This window comes from Sinocyclocheilus grahami, unplaced genomic scaffold (assembly GCF_001515645.1).
Source record: "Sinocyclocheilus grahami isolate Dianchi unplaced genomic scaffold, SAMN03320097.WGS_v1.1 scaffold1780.1, whole genome shotgun sequence".
Classification (NCBI taxonomy): domain Eukaryota; kingdom Metazoa; phylum Chordata; class Actinopteri; order Cypriniformes; family Cyprinidae; genus Sinocyclocheilus; species Sinocyclocheilus grahami.
Genome location: NW_015506959.1, coordinates 1 through 23,442, shown reverse-complemented (window position 1 = coordinate 23,442; position 23,442 = coordinate 1). Strand labels below are relative to the sequence as shown.

Below are 23,442 nucleotides of genomic sequence, written 5' to 3'. Positions count from 1 at the left end.
CTGTCGAGGCAGGGGCCAAGGCCCGGGGAATGGATGCTTCACCCCATGGTGGTGAAGCAGATATGGAGAGTTTTTGGCCTGGCCCAGGTGGACCTGTTTGCGACTCGGATGACATCGCACTGTCCCCTCTGGTTCTCTCTGAGTCATCCAGCTCCACTGGGGCTGGATGCCATGGTACAGACGTGGCCGAGGCTTCGTCTGTACGCCTTTTCCCCGATCGCTCTGCTCCCGGGGGTTCTGGAGAGAGTGCGCCGGGATGGGGTCCGTCTTCTGCTAGTAGCCCCGTTCTGGCCGGGCCGAGTATGGTCTCTGACCTGATTTCTCTCCTTGACAGCGCTCCATGGGAGATTCCCGTCAGGAGAGATCTCCTCTCACAGGCGGAGGGTACGATCATCCACCCCCGCCCGGAGCTGTGGAAGTTGTGGGTGGGGCCCCTGAGGGGGCACAACTCCTAGCTTCCGGTTTCTCAACCGAGGTTGTTGAGACCATCCTCCAATCCAGAGCTCCCTCAACGAAGAAACTGTACACCTAGAAGTGGAAACTTTTCACTTCTTGGTGCGAAGACCGCCAGCTCGACCCAGTTAACTGCCCGGGTAGTACAGTGCTGGAGTTCTTGCAGGCTCGTTTCTCCGCAGGGTTGACCCACTCCACCCTGAAGGTCTACGTGGCGGCTATTGTGGCCTACCACGCCCCTTTTGGTGGCCAGTCAGTGGGCAGACACCCCCTAGTTACACGTTTCCTCCGCGGTGTGCTGAGGCCTCCGGTACGATCTCGTGTCCCCACGTGGGACCTGGCTGTGGTGCTAGAAGCTCTCTGTAGGCCTCCCTTCGAGCCTATCGAGGAGATCATTGATCGCCACCATACAATCAAGACGATATCTTCTCTCAAGAGAGTTGGGGATCTGCAGGCCCTTTCAGTGGCCCCTTCTAAATCCTGACTTTGCGCCCGGTCTGGCCAAAGCGTTTCTGTAGCCTCGAGCGGGGTATGTTCCTAAGGTCCCCTCCTCTACACCACGGCCTGTCGTGCTCCAGGCCCTCAGTCCTTGTCCCTTAGGGGATCCAGACCAGCAGAAGCTTAACTGTATGTTTCCAGTGCAAGCACTGGACGCATACGTCCACAGAGCTGCGATGGATAGTAGATGCCATTTCTATTGCCTATGAGTCCTCTGATCTCCCTTCGCCTTTTAGGGTCACGGCTCACTCTACCAGAAGTGTGGCGGCCTCTAAGGCCTTCTTGGCAGGTGTCTCGATGCAGGACATCTGCGACGCTGCGGGATGGTCCACGCCCCTAACCTCTGTCAGGTTCTATGGCCTAGACATGCGAGCCACTCCTGGCTCCTCTGTTCTCGTGCCTTAGATGTGCACGCTTCCACACTAGGCGAAATTTGAAGTCTGGCGGCTTGGGCATTCTCGTTCCCGAAGCGTCCTCCGACGCAGCTCGAACGTCTCAGGATACGTATGTAACCATGATTCCTCGAGGGATACTTTCAGCATCTCTGCCAGCGCTTGCTTCACTCCTAGAAGCTGACGCTGGTCTCACCGCACGTGCTTTTATAGCTTCCTGGTCATTACGTCACCCGCCCGTGACGTCTCGCCCATCTATTGGTCTGATTACACACGAGGTTCAGAGCCGGTCACGCTGAAGGGCGTTCCCGAAGCGTCCTCCGACGCAGCGTCTCGTTCCCTCAAGGAACCATGGTTACATATGTAACCTGAGACGTTTTCACTGCTTGTCCCTTCATGCTGTTATGCAGCTCTATATTTCTTCACGTCCCAACGAAGCATACCACTTTTCAAAACTAACGGAATGCATAGTTGACATAAAAAAACTGGATGACTAGTAATTTCTTACTGCTAAATTCTGAAAAAACATAGGTGTTAAATATAGAACCTAAACCCTCTACATGTAATAACCTACAACACTGTCTAACACTTGATGGCTGCTCTGTCAATGCTACGTCATCAGTTAGGAACCTAAGTGTGCTATTTGATAGCAATCTTTCCTTTGAAACACATTTCTAGCATTTGTAAAACCACATTTATTTCACCTAAAAATATTTCGAAACTATGGCTATGAACTGAAAGGGAGCCAATTGTTCAATTCTAAGTTGTGTGTGTGTGTGTGTGTGTGTTACAAACAGCCGAGTCGGACTCGAATCAGCTGTGGTGATCGGGACAGCGGTGCTACGAACAGAACAACCTGCAGCATCAATCTACCGGTGTATCGCAGCGGCACTACAGTAAGACAGAATGACACACACAGACACGCACACATACACACACGCACAGACAGACAGACAGACACACACACACACACACACACAGACAGACAGAGACACACAGACAGACACACACACACACACACACACACACACACACACACACAGACAGACAAACAGACAGCGACACACAGACACTCACACACAGAGAAAGACAGACAGAGACAGAGACACACAAGACAGACAAACAGACAGAGGCACACAAAGACAGAGACACACAGACAGACACACACACACACACACACACACAGAGACAGAGACACAGACAGACAGACAGACACACAGACGGAGACACACAGACACACGCAAGCACGCACACACACACACACACACACACACACACAGAGACACACACAGACAGCGACACACAGACACTCACACACAGAGAAAGACAGACAGAGACACACAAGACAGACAAACAGACAGAGACACACAAAGACAGAGACACACAGACACACACACACACACACACACACACACACACAGAGACACACACACAGACAGACAGAGACACAGAGACAGACATACACACACACACACACACACACACACACATACACAGAGAGACAGACAGACACACACACAGACAGAGAGACAGAGAGCAAGACACACACACACACACACACACACACACACAGACAGACAAACAGACAGCGACACACAGACACTCACACACAGAGAAAGACAGACAGAGACACACAAGACAGACAAACAGACAGAGACACACAAAGACAGAGACACACAGACAGACACACACACACACACAGACAGACAGAGACACACACACACACACACACACACACACAGAAAGGCACGGACGGTCACAGACACAGACAGCCAGAGACACACAAACACAGACAGAGACACACACACACACACACACACACACAGACAGACAGAGACACACACACAGAGACAGAGCCAGACACACACACACACACACACACACAAAAATTAAAAATGGCGGAAAAAGTTTCATGACATAAATGAAATCGAACAGCCATTTTGTTCATCTTGAGACAAGAATTCCAATGATACCCTTGAGTCTGCTACAAACGTCTAGGAGTTAGGAGCGTTTTCGCATTTTCAATAGACAGACAGACACGCAGACACACAAACAGACAGACACACACACACACACACACACACACACAGACACAGACAGACAGACAAACTTTGTTTCGTCATTTTTTTTAGTTACTACTTGGTGCCAATACGCCAGTGAATTCTGTGAAAAAGCTTTTGATAACGTTTTGTTTTGTAACTTTTTGTATTAATACTTGTGAAAATCAGCCATGTTTGTTAGCTATGTTTTTTGAGATACACCAATGCCCTCATAGATATGGATGGCCCCTTGGACAAAGACACTGCATGCCAAATTTTAAGTCATTCAGGCTAATGGGTGTGTAGTTAAAGCCATTTTAAAGTTTTTTTCATATTATAGCACCACCAAGTGGTCAAACTCCCCAACTTTTGTAATCTGACCAAAGACTGAGCCCATTCATATGTGTTCCACGTTTGGTGAAGGTACATCATTCCATTCAAGAGTTATAGCCATTTCAGTGTTTTTGCATCTTGACCCAACTGACAATGGACCTTCAACTTGGTTTTGACAACTTTTGCTAATAAGACTGCAGATAACTTTTTTGCCCTGTTTTTGTTCCGATTGGGTGAAAAACGTAGGACTAGTTCGCAAAAGTCTGTTGTACGAAAAATTCAAAATGGCGGAAAAAGTTTCATGACATAAATGAAATCGGACAGCCATTTTGTTCATCTTGAGCCAAGGATTCCAATGATACCCTTGAGTCTGCTACAAACGTCTTGGAGTTATGAGCGTTTTCGCATTTTCAATCACTGTAGTGCCTCCTATTGTTCGACTGGGTGAGTCTTTTCCAGTCACTCCTCAAATTAAGACCTACCATCTGGCCAAGTTTCAAGTCTCTAGGCCTTACGGTTTTGTCTGTTTGATGTTTTACAGCCGTATAATAATAATAATCCTTACAATTACAATAGGGTTTCTTGAACCCCTAATAATCAGCACTCTGGGCTTCTGATCCATGTCGTGAAGGTTAAGATGAATGACTTTACTGCATTTCATGTTCATCTGTGAGTAAATTCTGTATGTTTGTTCACAGTGATAACAATGGAAACACGAGTGATACGGCGGTGAGGAGGAGCGTCCCGGTGCAGTTCGCCGTTGAAGACTCTCCTCTCATGAACGTGAATGCTAAAGAAAACGGAGTCAGTGAGAACGACAGCACAGAGAAAGAGAACGGAGCGAGAGAGACGAGCCCCAGTCCTGATCCTCCAAACACAGACGAATAAAATCTCACTTTATTCCAACACAACACAAGTTAAGATGTTTGTTTTGAAGGAGCTTAATGGTCTTTTAATGGTCTAGTTGTATGGAGATATGATTTAAGGTTCAGTATGTTTAGTTCAATGATATGAAGCATGTGTAGCTTGTTTATGTCTTGATTCTAGTGACTTAAATTGTAGTTTAGTTATGATAAGCCAGTTTTATTCTGATATTCATGGGCATTTTCTATAAAAAAAGTATTGAGTTATTATTGTTTTTATTGATTTTAGTTATAAGTAGATTAAAACTTTTTTCTTCTTGATCTATCTTTTTAATCTCAAAGAAAGTGTTCTGTAAGTAACCTTCACACCGAATATTGGTAGTCATTTGAAGAAGAGAAATGAAAAATCAATCAGTTAACTGAATGAGATTCTGAGTTATTGTTTATTGTTAGGCTGATGTTTTTATGGCACTATCACAAGACAAATGAAAAATCAACAAACAACACATCTTTAATCGACAGAGAATATAAAACAATGCACACATTTACAAAAAAAATCTTTCAGTACACAAAAACTCCATAAAGCATTTCTGAATGTTGCAGTTCCTTAAATTCAGTATGGCCACTTAACCTGATTAAGGTCTTTTATCATCCACTCCAATAGACCATAATGTTGTGTTGATTGTAGGCGTGCTGCAGTTTTGTTGTCTGTCCCTTTAAATGCTCAAGCAGAAGGATGCTGATTGGCTGGTTTTATCACTCATCAGCTGGAAGCAAAACACTCTGGAAGTGATTCAAACAGCATTGTTCCTCTGTGCCGTTATCGTTAAAGGTGAGGTGTAGATTTCAGAGTTGCATTGTATTCAGGCCGTTCCTAGGCATAGGCGAGCTAGGCGGTCACCTAGGGCACCACCAGCAGGAGGGGGCGCCAATGAGTGCACATACATTGTGGCACAGCCAACCTAAAATATGATTTCCGCCCCCACTGCATCCCCCAACATCATTTGGGCTAGAGTACTGTCAATCTGACGGTGCCTGTTTGCCTCTGGATCAGAGCAATGTGACTTGCTGCCGGATTGCTGCATGCAAAGTTTGCATTTGGAGCACTCCGCAACACCATTAGATCAATGGGTTCCGTCAGTGCTTTGTAACGCTTTTTTTTTGCCATGCAATGAAGCTATGTTCAAAGGCCACTTTAAAATATTGGTACAGTAAAAAGTGCACAAAATTAGTATTTTGTTAAGGCAGTATTTGTGGCAGTCGAGAAATCATGGTGCAAAATTGGTCCAAAAGGTGTGCGTTTTTGCGCCAATGCATTGTTAAAGCAGCACAATGTAACTTTTGGCGCTCTAGCGGTTAATAAACAGAACTGCACACTTCCGGCGGAAGAACATTCCAACCGGAGCTACTTCTCTAAGTTTATGTCTATGGTGATTCACGCAGGTGTGTGTTCCTCCGCAGCGGTGACCAACCTACAACAGTCTAAATATAAATACTTATTATAAGTGCACCGTAGTGATTCGGAATAAGACAAAAACGCGGTTTGGAAGATGAATTCGTGATGTACTCGCTCATTGCAAATTTTGAACACAGAAAAAGTTACATAGTGCTGCTTTAAAGGATCAGTGTGTTGTGTAATGTTCCCATATAAAACTTTAACAGCCAATTAAAAAATATTGGTATAGTAAAATTCGGTAATTCACAAGATCAATACATCCTTTATTAAACCGCTTCCTTACAGAAGTGTTGAAATGCTGAATTAATTAATTAACTTCTAACAGCGCTTAATGGGAGCGTTGCGTCAGACACATAGAGGAGCGTTGTGTCATTTAAAGGGGACGTTCACACGTCAATGAGTAACAAAGGAATAAGTAGCTGGATTCTGATTACCTTTATGTGACTGATCAATCTTTTTATGTAGTTTGTGGTAACAAAGGTTTTTATAGGTTTGACTGAAATAATAATGAAAAAAACAGACACTTTAAATAAAGGATCCTCAGATCTGGCCCACGAGATCCACTTTCCTGCAGAGTTTATCTCTAACCCTAATCAAACACACCTGAGCATGCTAATCAATGTGTTGTGTTTGTTGCTGTGAACCTCTCTGTTCCAGACCCCAGTAAACAAACACCTACATTGGTCAGGCATGACAGAATGCTTTCAGCACAATCAAACTCGATGCATCACTGAACACTAACTCAATGCATTATCAAACAACACTTGTGTGAGAACACAACACACTGTCTTCAGGATTATTAGAAAATCACAGGTAGGTGAGTTTGATCAGGGATGGAGCTAAACTCTGCAGCGTAGTGGCCCTACAGGGCAAGATGTGAGGAACCCTGCTTTTAAATCAACGTTTCAAACAACAACAACAACAAAACAGTAACAAAAAATAAACAGATAAAGACAAAAATTAGTCATTGATAATATCTAAACATGTATCCAAATTTCCACCATTTATTATATATATTAGGGGTGCAACGGTTCTCGTAAAAAATCAACTTAAATCTGACAATGCATCTGTAATATGGTTTGTTAGAGTTCGGCTAATGCATGTTTCTGTTGATGGATACAAATTCTGGCTTCCCAATACATTACAGCAAGAGCGATGAGAGAGAGAAACAATACGTGGACAAACCAGTCCCTCTTTAATCAATGTGAGTGCTGTGTGCTGGAATAACTGTCGTTTATGCCGTCATCACGTGTTGATAGCGCAGGTGAGACCTGAACAGCACAAGTCGCTATCTGTGTTTAAACTAAACTCATTTAAGCCTGGCCAGTTTAAATATTAAAGAGCCAGAAGACGTGAACTCGCATGCGCAGTGAGAAGATCTGTGTGGTTGCTCATCCGAGGGGCGTGAACCCGCGTCTCAGAACGCACGCATATATTAAAGGGGTCATATGATGCTGCTAAAAAAACATTATTTTGTGTATTTGCAGGACATAATTACGGATTATAATGACTTATACTGTCTTTTTACACATTGTGTTGCATTGCGCCGCGTAAACATAAAACCATATCTGCATTTGTGATCAGAGAAATGACAAACAACAAGCCCTACTCTACACTGCCCAAAACTCACGTTTGAATCATCAGTGGCAAATTCTTTTAATATAAAAAACGTGTCCTCTTTTGGAAGATCAAACAAAGTAGTTTCGCCTTCACAACGAAACACACAGCGTCTTCACGACATGGCGGCGGCAGCAACAATACTACAGCGAGAATAAAAGTTACACCTTCTTTCTTTGCGTGAACATTTGGGCGGCGTTATGCAAATCTTCCCACATAGTGATGTAGACATGTGGGGGCGTGTTAGAACGAGGCGTTTTAGGTAGGTGTGGCTGACTCTTAACTTTTATAAAGAATATCTCTTTGGATTTGAGACTTTAGTCTTTGCAACTTTACAGATCTTCTTTATGCACCAAGAGCTTATAACACTCCAAAGAGAAAGGAACACTTGAAATCGCATCATATGACCCCTTTAAGCTCTCTGTGAAGTATTGTGTTTGAATGGACAAATTCACACACAAATTATGTCAAAACGCCTGTCTTGGTGAGTATCCTAGCAGACATAGCCGGCTGAACGTACAGTATCAGTGCACTGGATCAGTGCGTTCTCTTAAAGTGACAGCACTTTCTTAATGTTAATCAGACAGCAACAACACGGAAATCTCTCACTGCTCTTGATTGAATAACTTTTGTAACTTTAATAAGGATTCATCTTTAATTTATACAGTCAAATATGCAATGTTATTTTACTTTTGATTTATTCAATTTCTGTACCTAAAAACTATGTTAGACCTACCTAAAAAAACTGAAAAGCACTGTTTTTTTATTTGTATATTTTTACACTGTTTATTTATTTGTGCTGTTGCTTGTAGTTAGATTATTTGTTCTTATTTTCTTTCTTTTTATTTGACAATATAGTTTTTTCCCTAAACATAGCACATACAGAACCGCACCGAACCGTGACTCTAAAACCGTGATACAAACCGAACCGTGAGTAAGTTGAACCGTTACACCCCTAATATATATATATATGTATATTAGGGGTGGGAATCACCAGAGGCCTCGCGATCCGATATTATCACGATACTTGTGTCACGATACAATATTATTGCGATTTTTAAATATATTGCGATATTCTGCGATATATTGCAATTTATTACCTTTTTCCAACTTCAAATTATGTCCCCAAGGAAAACTTTGACAACATCCGTTTTAACTAAAAAGAAACAGCAGACCCATCAGCAATTGGAGCATTTGAAAGTAAATTATTGTTAAATTTAAATTAAATAAAACTTGTAGTCTTACATCTAGGGATGCACCAAAATGAAAATACTTGGCCGAAAACTGAAACCGAAAATGCTTTGTAATGATTATTTATTATTTGATTAAATGATATAAAGTAATTTTGTAAGACTTTTTAAATTTATCTCAATTTTAATGATACTGAATTAAAAAAATACACAAGCCAAGAAAATAACAACACATTTGCGTACTGAAAGTAACAACAAAACTGGACAGAATTTATATTAATATTGGTAACACTTTACAATAAGGTTCATTAGTTAAGAAAGATGAATAAATACTGTAATAAATGTTTTGTTCATTGTTCGTTCATGATAGTTAATACATTAACTAACATTAACTAATGGAACCTTATTGAAAAGTGTTACCTTAATATTAAATATCAATATATTATTTTTATTCACTTCTATGTAACAGAATCAGATGTAAGTTGTTGTTTGTTTGTTTTTTAACTAATTATCCAAATAATGTATAGTCCTACAAAGCTATTATTATCAGAGCATATGAGCAGAGCATAGCGTCACTGAAGGTAGCATTATTTTAGCAGCGTTGCCCAGTGCAGCTGAACTAGCCTACAGCATGTTACAGCACAGCTAACCGGTACAAGTAGGCCTATACTGCATAGAAATCTCCTGTCAGCGCGTTATTTGAGCAGACTTTGCTTTTCCGGTGAGCATGAGCGGTACACGAGCGGAACACACATTCATAGATCGGCATACTGAGCGGAGCGTCACACCGCACAGTGACGAGGAGAGTGCCGGGCGGGTCACGACGCGGCGCGCCATATATATATTATTATTATTATATGTAGCCTATATTTTCGGTGCATCCCTACTTGCATCCCCTCCTTGTTTACAAATCCGAAGTAAGTCCATACATCCGATGTAAACGCGGACAGTAGATTAAACCAAAGATACATACATACACCTGAATATAAGTGTTTTATGGCTTTAACTAATACAAATAACGAGTGGTAACTCATCTAATCCAACAAGGGAATGTACACACCACATGCATATACCAGATACAATTATAACTGATTAATTATAGTCCAAAATAAAGAAATGTCTTTATGTGTGTGTGTGTGTTAGTTTGGGTGTGTGTGTGTGTGTGTGTGTTCGTTTGGCCATTTACAGGCTCTTTGTGGAATGTGTTTGAACTCGGATTGCAGGATGCCCGTGGGGCTGGTTCTAATCTTCTTTGACGGCGAAGAACCATTTGGCAATTCACACCCCTATACAACGTAACATCTCTGACCAGAACTGTAATTTATATGCAAATGTCAAAAGGCTAAAAGGGTCTTTTAAGCCATAAACTGTCCAACGCTCCTGCATGATCCTACGCAGATGCTACAACTGATAACTTTCCGCGATGCCGCCCTCTTTATTTTACTAACTCACTGCATGCTGAAGGTGACCCCGCTGACCTCACCAGAAAAAAACTCAACACCACCATCTAGTGGATTGTAAAGAAATAGATTTTATTATTCTACCAAATAGTATAATAAAAGATTGATACTTGGAGTCTGTGTATCGATACAGTATTGCCGCAGAAAATATCGCGATACTATGCTGTATCGATTTTATCCCCCACCCCTAATATATATATATTATCTACGGAAAGTATGCTTTCTCTGGGGACATGGGGTAATGTCCTGAAAAGACACCTTCTCCTTGTAATACCTGTCATACCTTTGTCATTATACACATTTATGCACTCATTTGTCACAAAAACGCGTACACTCACTCTCACACACACTCTCACACACACACACACACACTCACTCACAGACACACACACACACACACACACACACACTCACAGACACACACACACATACAGTACAGATAAATACTCATGCTCACACACAGAAACGTGCTCTGCCCCGAGAATTTACCAATAAAGTAGTTTCGCAACTGAAAAGCTACATGACATTTCTGTAATGATCTCTGGAAAGAAGGACCCAAAAGCAGAAGAATGCTTAACTCCAATTTATTGAAGCTGAATAAATTATAAACACAGTACGAGGCAAACGGCTCCAGACCAGTTCTGGACCAGGAGGAGATGGGAGAATGTAGAGTCAGAGTCTGGGCCAGTTCAGCAGCAACCAAATCCAGCAGCCGAAGGACGAGAATCAGGGTCAGACAGGAGAGAGGGTCAGGCGAGGTGCAGACAGATCAAACCAGGCAATCCAAAACTCACATTCCATATAACAGCAAGCAGTCCAGAGAGGCGAGCAGAACCCCGGGGAATCCAAACTCCAGAGTCAGTAACAGTCCATTAGGTCAGCAACACACAGCTGTCCAGGATCACTGATCTGAATCTGATCCAGACGTAGTCTTTTGCAGAAACGCCAGTTCTTCAGCTGTTTGTTCCCACAGAGTGTTTTCGTGCTTGTCTGTTTGTGGCAATCATGGACATCATAGAAACTTCATCACATTACATGATCAAAAATACAAAGTACAGCCTCTGATTGTGGTTTAATATGTAAACAATAAACCTGATAGGGTGATTCGTGGTGTCTTCTATAACCATGAATGAGTTTTATTTTGCAAAATGATAATGACTGTGTGACTGCATCAAGTTATTATATGTTCACTCATCAAATAAATACAGACATTAAATAATAATGAGTTTAAATTATTTCAGCTGATCTGCATGCAACTTTAATAATTCTGCTAAAAAAAGCTTTCAAAAGTTATCTTTAAAAGGCTTTTCAAGTTCAAAAAGAAAAAGAAAAAGAGAACGAAAGAGAAGGAGTACACACACTCCCTACAGAGGCGAAGCACTGACCTGAAGCTCTGAGGAATCTGAGCAATCTCAGCACATACAGACCAGCAGCAGCAGAATGGAGACGCACATCTGGATTCTCTTCATGTGGGGTGAGAGATTTCTTTATAAGATACAAATCATCCATTAGTAAGTAATTGTACAAAGTTCCTTGTAGTGTTTATGTTGGTCTGAGTCATGAGAAGTTTATGTAAAACAATTTGTGTCCATTTAGATGTGTGTGTGTTTGAAGACTGTTTTCCTACATTTGCATTAGTTGAAGTAATTGCGCGCACACACACACACACACACACACACACTGCTGTTTTCTCTTGATGTTGCAGCATGTTGATGGTTGTGATTGTTTCATTAGTTTAATGTCAGACTGCAGATGAATGATGCTGATGTCTGTCTGTGCACATGTCTAGGTAGAGACAGACTGCCCAGCTAGGGATGTTATTGTTCTAAGAATGAACATTATGCTATGTCCTGGTAATGTTTTCAGAGGCAAGTTTTATTTTAGTTCCCAGAATGTTCTGCTAAAAGGTAAGATAACATTCTCTAAAAACATTCTAAAAATGTTTATTGATAACATTGTTAGAACATCATCCTCTAACATTCTAATAAAGCTTCTCATCACACTAGATGTGGACTTACATTGCTCAGAAGTCACATTTTCTTTGAAAGTGAAAACCCAACCTTTGTTTGATGTCAAGCTCCAGAGTAAATATCTCCAAAAACAGCATTACCAGCTTCACTTACAAAACAGATTGACTTTATTTCTGTCAAACATTTACAAATGTTCTTATTGAGATTAACAGAGGTGTAGATGTTGATGTCTGTTTGAAAGTAATAGTTTGGTTTGACGTCATCATTATGGTGAGAAGTGTTTGCTTTAGTTGGGCAATTTGACTCTTGACTTTCTGAGGTTTTCTCTAGCTGTTGTAACTATGTTTGTTATCTCAAAAGCAGCAAGAGAAAATGCAGGGATCTGATTACTGATCTCATCTAGAGTCTAATCTATGTGGTTAATTTCATATTAGAGACTATAGCGATGTGTTTCAACACCATAAGCTCCAGAATCTCAACAATGGTGACATGCTTCATGCTCCCAGACTGCTGAGAAGAGTATTGGCTAAGGCTTTAGATTAGGGAACACTGAACACACATTCATTATTAACTCTTAATTAATAGCGAATATGTGTTCCCTAAAGGATTTCTGGGTATTGTTGCTCTTCAGGAACTGAACACACCCAGAATAAGAAAAGGGCTGCCTCACAACCAGGGCTTTTCCTCTTTGATCGGCTGCCATCCGGCCGACCCTGAGAACCAGAACAGACAAAAATAACAGTTTCTTTCCTCAAACCATCAACCTCTCCAACAGCTAAATGCCCTCATGTTCTCCTCACTGTGTGCAATGAACACTATCTGCAAAACCGAACTCACTGTTAATGTGTAATAAAACGCTACTCTTCTTATTCCCTCAGAGGAAAAAAAATCAAAAGTGAGATCTGTTTAACATCTCAAATATTTCTCCTAGACAGAAATGAGGTTACTTATCATCAAACTGAGACTTTTGCTTAAGTCTCCTGTTTCTCACACTTGTCTCCTGAGACAAAACGTCTATCCCTCTCACGATGGTCTGCTTTAAAGCTTTAGAAGAGATCTCATCATCATCACACACTGTGCTCAGACTTTTCTCCTACACTAAAGACTCTGGGACTCTCATATTTGTCTCCTTTAAGGCTTTAGAAAAGATCTCAACAACTTTACAAAGTGTGCACCAAGTCAAGTACTTGTCAGGTACTAAATGACGTAAAAACAATCCATAAATTCAGAGTTTAAGGCTATATTAAGAGTGAAATTATGCAGAATTAAAGATGATGTTACTCTTGTTGACGCACAATAAGAGAATAGAGCTGTACAGGTTATAGCGCACATCATTTGTTGTTGGAAACAGTAATGTACCCGATGACTTCATCAAAACTGACTCACAGAATTCTTGAAGTCACATTAAATGCCTTATGACTCAGTCCTTGACTAATTGGATTATTAACACATATTATATGATAGAAATGTTTGAGTTCATATTGAGACATTTGACTTGGTGCACACTTTGTAAAGTTGTTGAGATCACCTCAATATCAGAGGAGACAAATGTGAGAGAAAAGTGTAGGAGAAAAGTCGTGGCCTTCTAAGGGAAGTCGTGACCTAATAGTTAGAGAGTCCCGTAACCCGTAACCCAAGGTTGTGGGTTCGAGTCTCGTACCGGTATTTAGATGTTTTTGCACCCTCAGATTCCAGATTTTCAAATAGTTGTATCTCAGCCAAATATTGTCCGATCCTAACAAACCATACATCAATGGAAAGATTATTTAATCACCTTACAGATGATGCATAAATCTCAATTTAAAAAAATTGACCCTTATGACTGGTTTTGTGCTCCATAATAAAAGTGACGGGTGTATCTCCGTCAGGTTTGCGTCAGGACTACGCCTCCACCTCTTCCTCCTCCTCTATGAGCCTCCGCAGCTCCAGCTTCTCCTTCCAGTTCGGCCAGCACAGCGATTCACACCTGGACGAGGAGGAGGAGGAGGAGGATGAAGACTACGGTCAGTTACCGCCGCCGCAGCCATGTCTGAGTCGAGCCAGACCACTGCAGCGCAGCCTGCCGCATTCACACACCTTCAGCAGCATCAGGGACTGGACGCAGACGCAGACGCAGACGCACTGCAGAGACACGCAGCCAGGCCTCAGCAGCAGCTCAGGTCAGATCATGTGTGATTAGACTGATTTACTGAGTTCAGGACAGACTGTGCTTCAGCGTGAAGGAAAAGATGAAACTACATCACCACTGCAGCTCAGTATGCACTAATGATGTTGTCATTTTCAGCTGCATTTTCTAATGATATATATATAGGGAAGTCATGGGCTAATGGTTAGAGAGTCGGACTCGTAACCCAAAGGCTGTGGGTTCGAGTCTCGTGCCGGCAGGGATTGTAGGTGGGGGGAGTGAATGTACAGCGCTCTCTTACACCTTCAATACCACAACTGAGGTGCCCTTGAGCAAGGCACCGAACCCCCAACTGCTCCCCGGGCGCCGCAGCATAAAGAATGGCTGCCCACTGCTCTGGGTGTGTGTTCACGGTGTGTGTGTGTTTTCACTGCTGTGTGTGTGTGTGCACTTTGGATGGGATAAATGCAGAGCACTAATTCCGAGTATGGGTCACCATACTTGGCCACATGTCACTTCACTCACTCACTCACTCACTCACTCACTCACTTAAAGCTTTAAAGGAGACCATCGTGAGAGGGATAGACGTTTTGTCTCAGGAGACAAGTGTGAGAAACAGGAGACTCAAGCGAAAGTCTCAGTTTGATAATAAGTAACCTAATTTCTGTCAAGGAGAAATATTTGAGATGTTAAAGAGATCACACTTTAGATTTTTCTTTCCTCTGGGGTGTGGTGCTGTCACTATCACCAGCTGGAGTGCCCTTGATGGCCAGCAGAGGGCACTTCACCCTAGACTTTTGCCATTCCATCAAAGACTACATCCCCCATGATCCTTTGCCCTGTTTCATCATCGCTGATAGTCTACAGGTGTCACTCATTAGCCTCATTAGCTCACCCTATATAAGCCCGGTTCACGCTGGCATTCATTGCTAAGTCTTGCTAGTGTCAACTGCGTTTCTAAGCCTTGTTTTTGCCATGTCTTGGTTTCTGCTCTTGTTACTCTGCAGTGTTGCCAATTTAGCTACTTTGTAGCTAGATTTAGCGACTTCCCTGCCCCTATTGAGACTTTATTCAAAAGTTTAGGGACAAATATAGCAGCTTCTTGGACAAACCTTATTTAAGTTCTCATCTTGCCCACTGATCTACGTTCATCTTTATATACAGTAGATCAGTGAATTTGCCATTGTGATGTCATCTAGTGACATTTAGCTACCAGTTTTAGCTACTTTCAATTGAAAGCAGTTGGCAACACTGTTACTCTGCCTGTTTTTGGATTAGACTTTAGCCTCTGTTTTTTGCCCTGTTGTTATTGTCTGGACTGATTACCTCTGTATATGATTGTGGATTACCCCTTCGTTAAATATATCGTCTTTGGATCCTCTACCTTCGTGTCACCGTGCAGTTCATGACTGCTGCATACTATATACAGTGCTTGGCACTGAAGAGAAATTTAAACTAGTAACCATTTAAAACTAGCACTAAGTATTGACATCGAGGTTCAACTGCTCCTCGGAGAGCAGGAGTTTGAGTTTGACTGAAGGTACTTTCCTGCTCCTGTTCTCCTCCTGCTGGTTCCTGCCTCTCATTCTACTGTCCTGACCATTAAAGGTGAAAAACCTGGATGTAATAAAAGGAAAGAGCCTCTGCGTGATAAAATGCTCCTGTACTGGAGTCTTGAAAGAGGTCACAGCGAGACAAAGAGATCTCCCATATTTCTCACACCACATTCTCAAGACCAGAAAGAATCGGTTAGAAAAGTCTCACAAGCGTCTCCTGACATCTCAACAGTCTCTCTCGCTTCTCCAGCATCTCTTTCAGAGGCCTTCAACATCGACACCGAACATCCACTGAGATTTAACGGCACGCCAGAAGATTTCTTTGGTTACAGCGTTTATCAGACTGAGTTTGGAAACCAGAAACAGTGAGTCAGACACACACTGGTTGCTAGGGTGTTCTGTGTGGTTGCTAGGTGTTTTCTTGTGTGTGTCTGATTGATTGTGTGATGTGTTTCTCAGGATCATTGTTGGAGCTCCATTAGAAGGAAACTCAACAGGGGAGATGTACAGCTGCTCTGCAGTCCTGCAAACGGCTGCAGCGGCCAGGTATCAGCTTCACAGCCCATCTATCAGTGACTGCTGTGGACTTTCACTGCTTTATACTGAGCTGATGACACTCCTCTCTCTCCCTCTCTCTCTCTCTGCTGGGGTTTGACAGGTTCAGAGAGCGTCCGCTTCTTCGGCATGTCTGCTGCTGTGTCGTCTGCTGCTCTCACTGTAAGTTCACTGTATCTGACGGCCAAACTCCTTCGTGACATGCTAACGATGTGTGTGTGTTTCTCAGAGCTGCAGTCCGTATTTTCCTCATGAGTGTGATGGAAACTCGTATCTGAACGGCGTTTGCTACCAGTTCAGCAGCAGCTTACAGGCCGTCTCCAACTTCACCGCTGCTTACCAAGGTCTGACGAGTCTCTCACACGAACCAAGACTTAAGTTTAACAGTTTCAGACTTCAATAGTTCTGACGAGTCTCACACACAAACCAAGACTTCTAGGACTTGATGCAGTTTAACAATCTCAGACTTGCTTTGTTTCATTTAATTTTTTAGGTATATTTATTGACAAATCAGTTAAAGATTAAAGACATGATTCTATGTTGTATACTTAATTAACAAATATGGATTTGATTTGATTGCTAAAGTAACAGCAGAGTTTGTGTATCTTGTGGTGTTTCTGCAGAATGCACCAAGAGAGAAGTCAATCTGGTGTTTCTCTTTGATGGATCCGCCAGTATGAAAACACGCGAGTTTGACATGAACAAAAACTTCATTAAAGATGTTATGAAAAAACTTTCAAACTCATCCATAAAGGTGAAACTGCCCATCAGCTATATGAATGTGGAAATATTGAACATGAAAATCAGTGTTTAAAAGTGTACAGTTCAAACACTGTACTGTGTAACATGACGTCTAATAATGAAGAGAAACTCATGAAAGAGAAACACATGAAATCTCTTACAAACACATATCGAGCAATCAACTACGTTCTGTGAGTGAAACTCTCTTATGATTATGAACGATCACTGAATTTACACTTTAAGAGAAAAAGACAATAAATTAAAATGGATGAAAATTAGATATGGTTCATGCTGTAGTTTTTCTGGACTTTTAAACACACAGTTGCTAAAGTTGGACTTTTGTTTTTCTATAAATTGGAAGTTAACAACATATTGGTCTAGAAACTACAGAAGCACATTGATGCTGAGACTGAAAGCTGGTAATTTATGATCTGTTATATTATCAGAAATAATTTGCTGAATAACGCGTCATCTGGAGCCAATCTCAACGCTCAGAAAGCTCTGGTGATCACCACAGATGGAGAACCCAGTGAATCTGATGATAATAATGTCCTCAACAGATGTGAAAAGCAAAATATCCTCCGTTACATCATCGGGGTGAGTTTCCTTAAAGCTCTGGCATGTAATTTACATTGTATGTTCAGATAGTTTAGTGATTTAGTGTCACTAGTCCTGCAGAAATGACACACTGCACACTGTTGTTCAGGTGGGAAAGGTTAGTTTAACCACACTCAGTCAGCTGGCATCAGAACCAAAACACAACAACACCTTCTACATTCAAGACTACAGTGGACTCAAAGGACTTCTTGACAACCTGCAAAAAAAGATCTACAACATTGAAGGTAAAATGCAAACATGAGGAAAATTATATAAATGCTGCAGAATCCACTGACAATTTTTTTTCCTTCTGTGTTTCAAAGGAAGCTCACGGCAGAGACAGACAGAAAGAGCTATCACAGAGTGGATTCAGTGTCGTCTACCAGGAGGTAAGAGAAATCCATGTAATTCCATAAAATTAGTTTGTTGTTTGTGTGATTATATTCCAAGTCTTCTGAAGTCATTTGAAAATCTTCCCCTCTCAAAATCTAATGAAATGCTGCTGATGTTTAGACACAGTTCATGGTAACATGAATGAATTTAATTGTTTAATGAAGGACATTTAGTTTATGATACAATCCAATGATCAATGCTGGGTTGCCACTTGATGTAAAACCTGGGTCCTGAAGTAAAACCAGAGCACCACTGATCTGGTTTATTTGCTGCTAAACATCAGAAACTCTGAACATCTTTCAAAGATTCAATGTCACTGCCAGCTGTTTCTCTGCTGATCACCAGGGCCGTTTTTACCGCTCTCCATTACTGTGTCTAATAAAGCAATGCTGAGACTGCAGTGTTTGTTGCAGGACTCTGTGATCGTGGGTTCGGTCGGATCAAATGACTGGCGTGGAGCTCTGTATGAAGTGACGGGATCAGGATCTGAATTCAGAGAGACCGAGATCATCGGTTCAGCTGTAAATAAAGACTCGTACATGGGTATGTTGGAGTGTTTGTTCTTGTGTGATGTGAAGAGTTTGTGTGTGTTTTAATGATGCTGATGGTGTTCAGGTTACTCTACTGTGCTGGGAATGAGACGCGGCGTCTCTCTTCTGTTCTCTGGGGCGCCGCGCGCCGAACACAGGGGTCTGGTGACCCTCTTCACCAAGAACCAAAACACATGGACAGTGACAAGCAACATCAGTGGAGAACAAGTCAGTGAAAAACCCTCAGACACAATATTATCTCTCTCCACCGGTGAGACCAGGGGCTCCCAAACCTACAGTCCACTGAGAAGATCAGCAGACCCTTCAAACACAAACACTGTCATGAGATTCAGTATTTCACCAAAAACAAACAAACAAGCATTCTACTCACAATATAGACTCTGCAATGCCATATCCAACAGAGAAAAGGAGCAAACTAAGTCTACAAAGACCTCATTCATTTCTAGTCAGTATTGAGTGTCATTGTGTTTGTGAAGCAGAATGTGCTGTTTTCATATTTCATCTGTGAGCATCAGGCTATAAAAGCATGTGCTAGAATGTAATTCCATTCATTTTTACTTTGAATGTCTGAGTGACAACACATTTAACGCACTTGAGCTCACGTCATGTTTCACAGTGAACGAGCGCACCAGCAGCACAGGTAATGTCAATAAAGTTTCAGAGTGTCTGTCGGTGCCAATAACCTTGTGGGCAGTGTGCCGACATACAGCGCTGTTGTGCTACGGGCGGCCCGAGTTTGAATCCCAGCTCGAGGACCTTTCCCTAATCGCATCCACCCTCTCCCACTTTGCTTCCTATCAGTTCCGATCTGTCCTATCGTAATAAAATGCTAAAAATAAATCTTTAAATAAAGTTTCAGAGAGTCCCTCTGTCACATGAAGAAAACAGCCTCCATGTCTTACCCTCTCAGGATCTCTGGAGAAGAAGCTGAATGTTTCTCTGAATCTGAATGTGGATGTGATACGAAAAATGAGTCGAGGATTCTTTGACCAGAGGAATGTGTCATCCAGGACTCTGCAGAAGTTCATCCTGCTGGATTCTGGGTTCTTCTGTTTCAGCTTCTCCATCTACATGCTGGTACGTGTCGTCTATCACAGCTTCAGCCAATCTCAGAGCTTCAGTCTGATGGTGAACGTTGTGTTTGTTTCAGTGCTGTGTTGCAGACACAGTCTCTCCTCTGAAGATACGAATTAATTTCTCACAAACTGATATGTTGTCTGGAAACTCTATGGCTGTTCTTGATGTTCACAGCAGGACGGAGGAGGATGTCGAGGTGAGTCTACAAATATCAGATTTTACTCTGATATTCAACGTCAGTCAACTCTTAAGTATCTAAGATTCTTCAGCTTTACTGTATGAAGTTTCTGCGGCATTCAAAAGCTCAGTAAACGTTTTTCTTTTGTTTGCGACTAGGTGCCTTTTCAAAGGAACTGTAATTCAAACAACAGCTGTGTGGCCGATCTGAAGCTGAACTTCAGTTTTATGTGAGAAACAACTGATAAATAGACATGATATTAATCTGAAATATGATTGTTTATCTTTTGAATATTGCCATTATTCATCAGGTTTTTTATTAAAATGAGGTTTGTTCTGCATGAACGACACATTAGTGGTGGTGAATCAAGCTCATTTCAGCATCCTCGTATCGTTCTCCACAACTTGACCCCAAAGATCTAGTTAATTACAGACCGATCTCGAATCTCCCTTTTCTGTCCAAGATCCTAGAAGAGGTAGTATCCTCACAATTATATTCCTTCTTAGAGAAAAATGGTATCTGTGAGGAGTTCCAGTCAGGATTTAGACCGTATCATAGTACTGAGACTGCTCTCATTAGAGTTACAAATGACCTGCTCTTATCATCTGATCGTGGTTGTATCTCTCTATTAGTGCTACTGGATCTTAGCGCTGCGTTAGACACTATTGACCACAACATTCTTTTGAATAGACTAGAAAACTTTGTTGGCATCAATGGAAGTGCATTAGCATGGTTCAAATCGTACTTATCTGACCACCATCAATTCGTAGCGGTGAATGAAGAGGTATCATATTGATCACAAGTCCAGTATGGAGTACCTCAGTACTAGGACCGTTACTTTTCACGCTTTACATGTTACCCTTGGGAGTTATCATCAGGAAACACGGTGTTAGCTTTCATTGTTGGTAGTTTTCACTGCTTGTCACTTCATGCTGTTATGCAGCTCTATATTTCTTCACCGCTCAACGAAGCATACCAATTTGCAAAACTAACGGAATGCATAGTTGACAAAAACTGGATGATGAGTAATTTCTTACTGCTAAATTCTGAAAAACAGAGGTGTTAATTATAGAACCTAAAAACTCCGCATGTAATAACCTACAACACTGTCTAAACACTTGATGGCTGCTCTGTCAATTCCTCGTCATCAGTTAGGAACCTAGGTGTGCTATTTGATAGCAATCTTTCCTTAGAAAGGCACGTTTCTAGCATTTGTAAAACCGCATTTTTCCATCTAAAAAAATATATCTAAATTACGAGCTATTCTCTCAATGTCAAATGCAGAAATGTTAATCCATGCGTTTATGACCTCAAGGTTAGATTATTGTAATGCTTTATTGGGTGGTTGTTCTGCACGCTTAATAAACAAACTCCTGCTGGTCCAAAATGCAGCAGCTAGAGTTCTTATTAGAACCAGGAAGTATGACCATATTAGCCCGGTTCTGTCAACACTGCACTGGCTACCTATTAAACATTGTGTACATTATAAAATCTTGCTTTTTACTTATAAAGCCCTGAATGTTTTAGCACCTCAGTATTTGAGCGATTATAGTCCTTCCATCTTCAGAAATGTACATGTGAATTAGAACCTGTATCCACTACATAAAAGTAAAAGCTATTAAACAGAGCTGTGTGCCATTTAGAATTGAACTGAGCATGCCTTTTAAATTCCAGTTCAGTTCCTGAATTAGAGTTTTGGCATCAAACATGAGACTTGTAGAAATGCAGAATTGCAATTCAAATTTGAATGTAAGGAAGTTAAATTAAAATGAACTAAAATGCAAATAAATTAGTCAAGGCAAGTTGATTTGTATAGCACATTTCATACACAATGGTAATTCAAAGTGCTTTACATAAAATAAAATAAAAACAATAATCACAACAATAAAACAAGGAATTTAAAAACTTTGAAAATTATTAAAAAAAAAAAATTGATTTAAGAGGTTTAAAATGAATTTAAGAAAACGATTATACATATAATATAGTGAAATCAGTTCGGACATCGCACAGTGCTCATTCAATAAATGCACAGCTAAACAGATGAGTTTTGAGTCTGCATTTAAATGTGACTAATGTTTTAGCACATCTGATCTCTTCTGGAAGCTGATTCCAACTGCGGGTGGCATAATAACTAAAAGCACATTCCCCTTGTTTTGTGTGAACCCTCTGTATTTCTAACTGACTCGATCCTAATGATCTGAGTGGTCTGTTAGGTTTATATTCAGTGAGCATATCTGCTATATATTTAGGTCCTAGGCCATTGAGTGATTTATAAACAAGTAAAAGTACTTTAAAATCAATCCTAAATATAACTGGAAGCCAGTGTAAGGACCTGAGGACTGGTGTAATATGCTCAGATTTTCTGGTTCTAGTCAGAATCCTGGCAGCAGCGTTCTGGATGAGCTGCAGCTGTCTAATGGTCTTCTTGGGAAGGCCGGTGAGGAGACCATTACAATAGTCCACCCTGCTGGTGATAAAGGCATGAACAAGTTTCTCCAAGTCTTGACTGGAAACAAAACCTCTAATTCTTGCAATGTTTTTGAGATGATAGTATGCTGATTTTTTTAATTAAAATAGTTAAAATAGTCATATAAATTAATATGACTATTTTAACTAAAAAGGTAATATTGGATTAGATGTTTTATTTGTTTATTTTTTTTTAAGTGTTTTCAAAATAGAAGGATGGATAGGTTTGCTTCATATGTAGACAACTGTGTATAGTTTATATATTTCATCATATTTTCTAACTTGTGGACCAGGTTAGAAGAACAATTAATTTTCATTAAAATTGATCTATTTATGTCATTCTGATTCGTCTTCCTATGGGGCATGGCTATGAACTTAAAGGGAGCCAATTCTTCCATTCTAAGTTGTGTGTGTGTGTGTTACAAACAGACGAGTCGGACTCGAAGCAGCTGTGGTGATCGGGACAGCGGTGCTACGAACAGAACAACCTGCAGCATCAATCTACCGGTGTACCGCAGCGGCACCACAGTAAGTAATGACACAATGACAGACAGACAATAACAGACAGACAGAAACACACACACACACACACACACACACACAGAGAGAGAGACAGACACACACACACACACAGAGAGAGACAGACACACGCAGAGAGACACACACACACACACACACACACAGAGAGAGAGACACAGAGACACACACACACACACACACACACAGAGAGAGAGAGACAGAGACACACACAGAGACACACACACACACACACACACACAGAGAGAGACAGACACACACACACACACACACACACACAGAGACAGACACAACAAAATCACTGGTAAATAAAACACATATTAGTATCGATATTTTATGTTTGAGTATCAATACTTTCGATACTCGCGTCAGTATCGATACTTTGGATCGATACG

The 23,442-nt window shown here is 41.3% G+C and overlaps 1 protein-coding gene, 1 long non-coding RNA gene and 1 pseudogene across 2 annotated transcripts in view; 2 read left to right on the top strand and 1 right to left on the bottom strand.

The window, feature by feature from the left end:
- The window catches only part of LOC107572597 (integrin alpha-L-like), a 55,698-nt gene extending 32,591 nt beyond the window's left edge, over positions 1 to 23,107 (top strand). Inside the window, exon 20 of the mRNA XM_016259019.1 lies at positions 22,940 to 23,107. Coding sequence (XP_016114505.1) covers positions 22,940 to 23,071 — 132 coding nt within the window. The 3' untranslated portion in view covers positions 23,072 to 23,107. The remainder of the gene's footprint in view (positions 1 to 22,939) is intronic.
- LOC107572602 (uncharacterized) lies at positions 11,234 to 12,391 on the bottom strand. The gene is made up of 3 exons (XR_001607371.1): positions 12,320 to 12,391; positions 11,687 to 11,786; positions 11,234 to 11,291 (listed from the first exon to the last, which is right to left on the bottom strand). It is a non-coding gene; the product is annotated as an uncharacterized lncRNA (long non-coding RNA).
- On the top strand, positions 11,703 to 17,715 carry LOC107572600 (integrin alpha-L-like; annotated as a pseudogene).
- Positions 23,108 to 23,442: the final 335 nt, after the last annotated feature.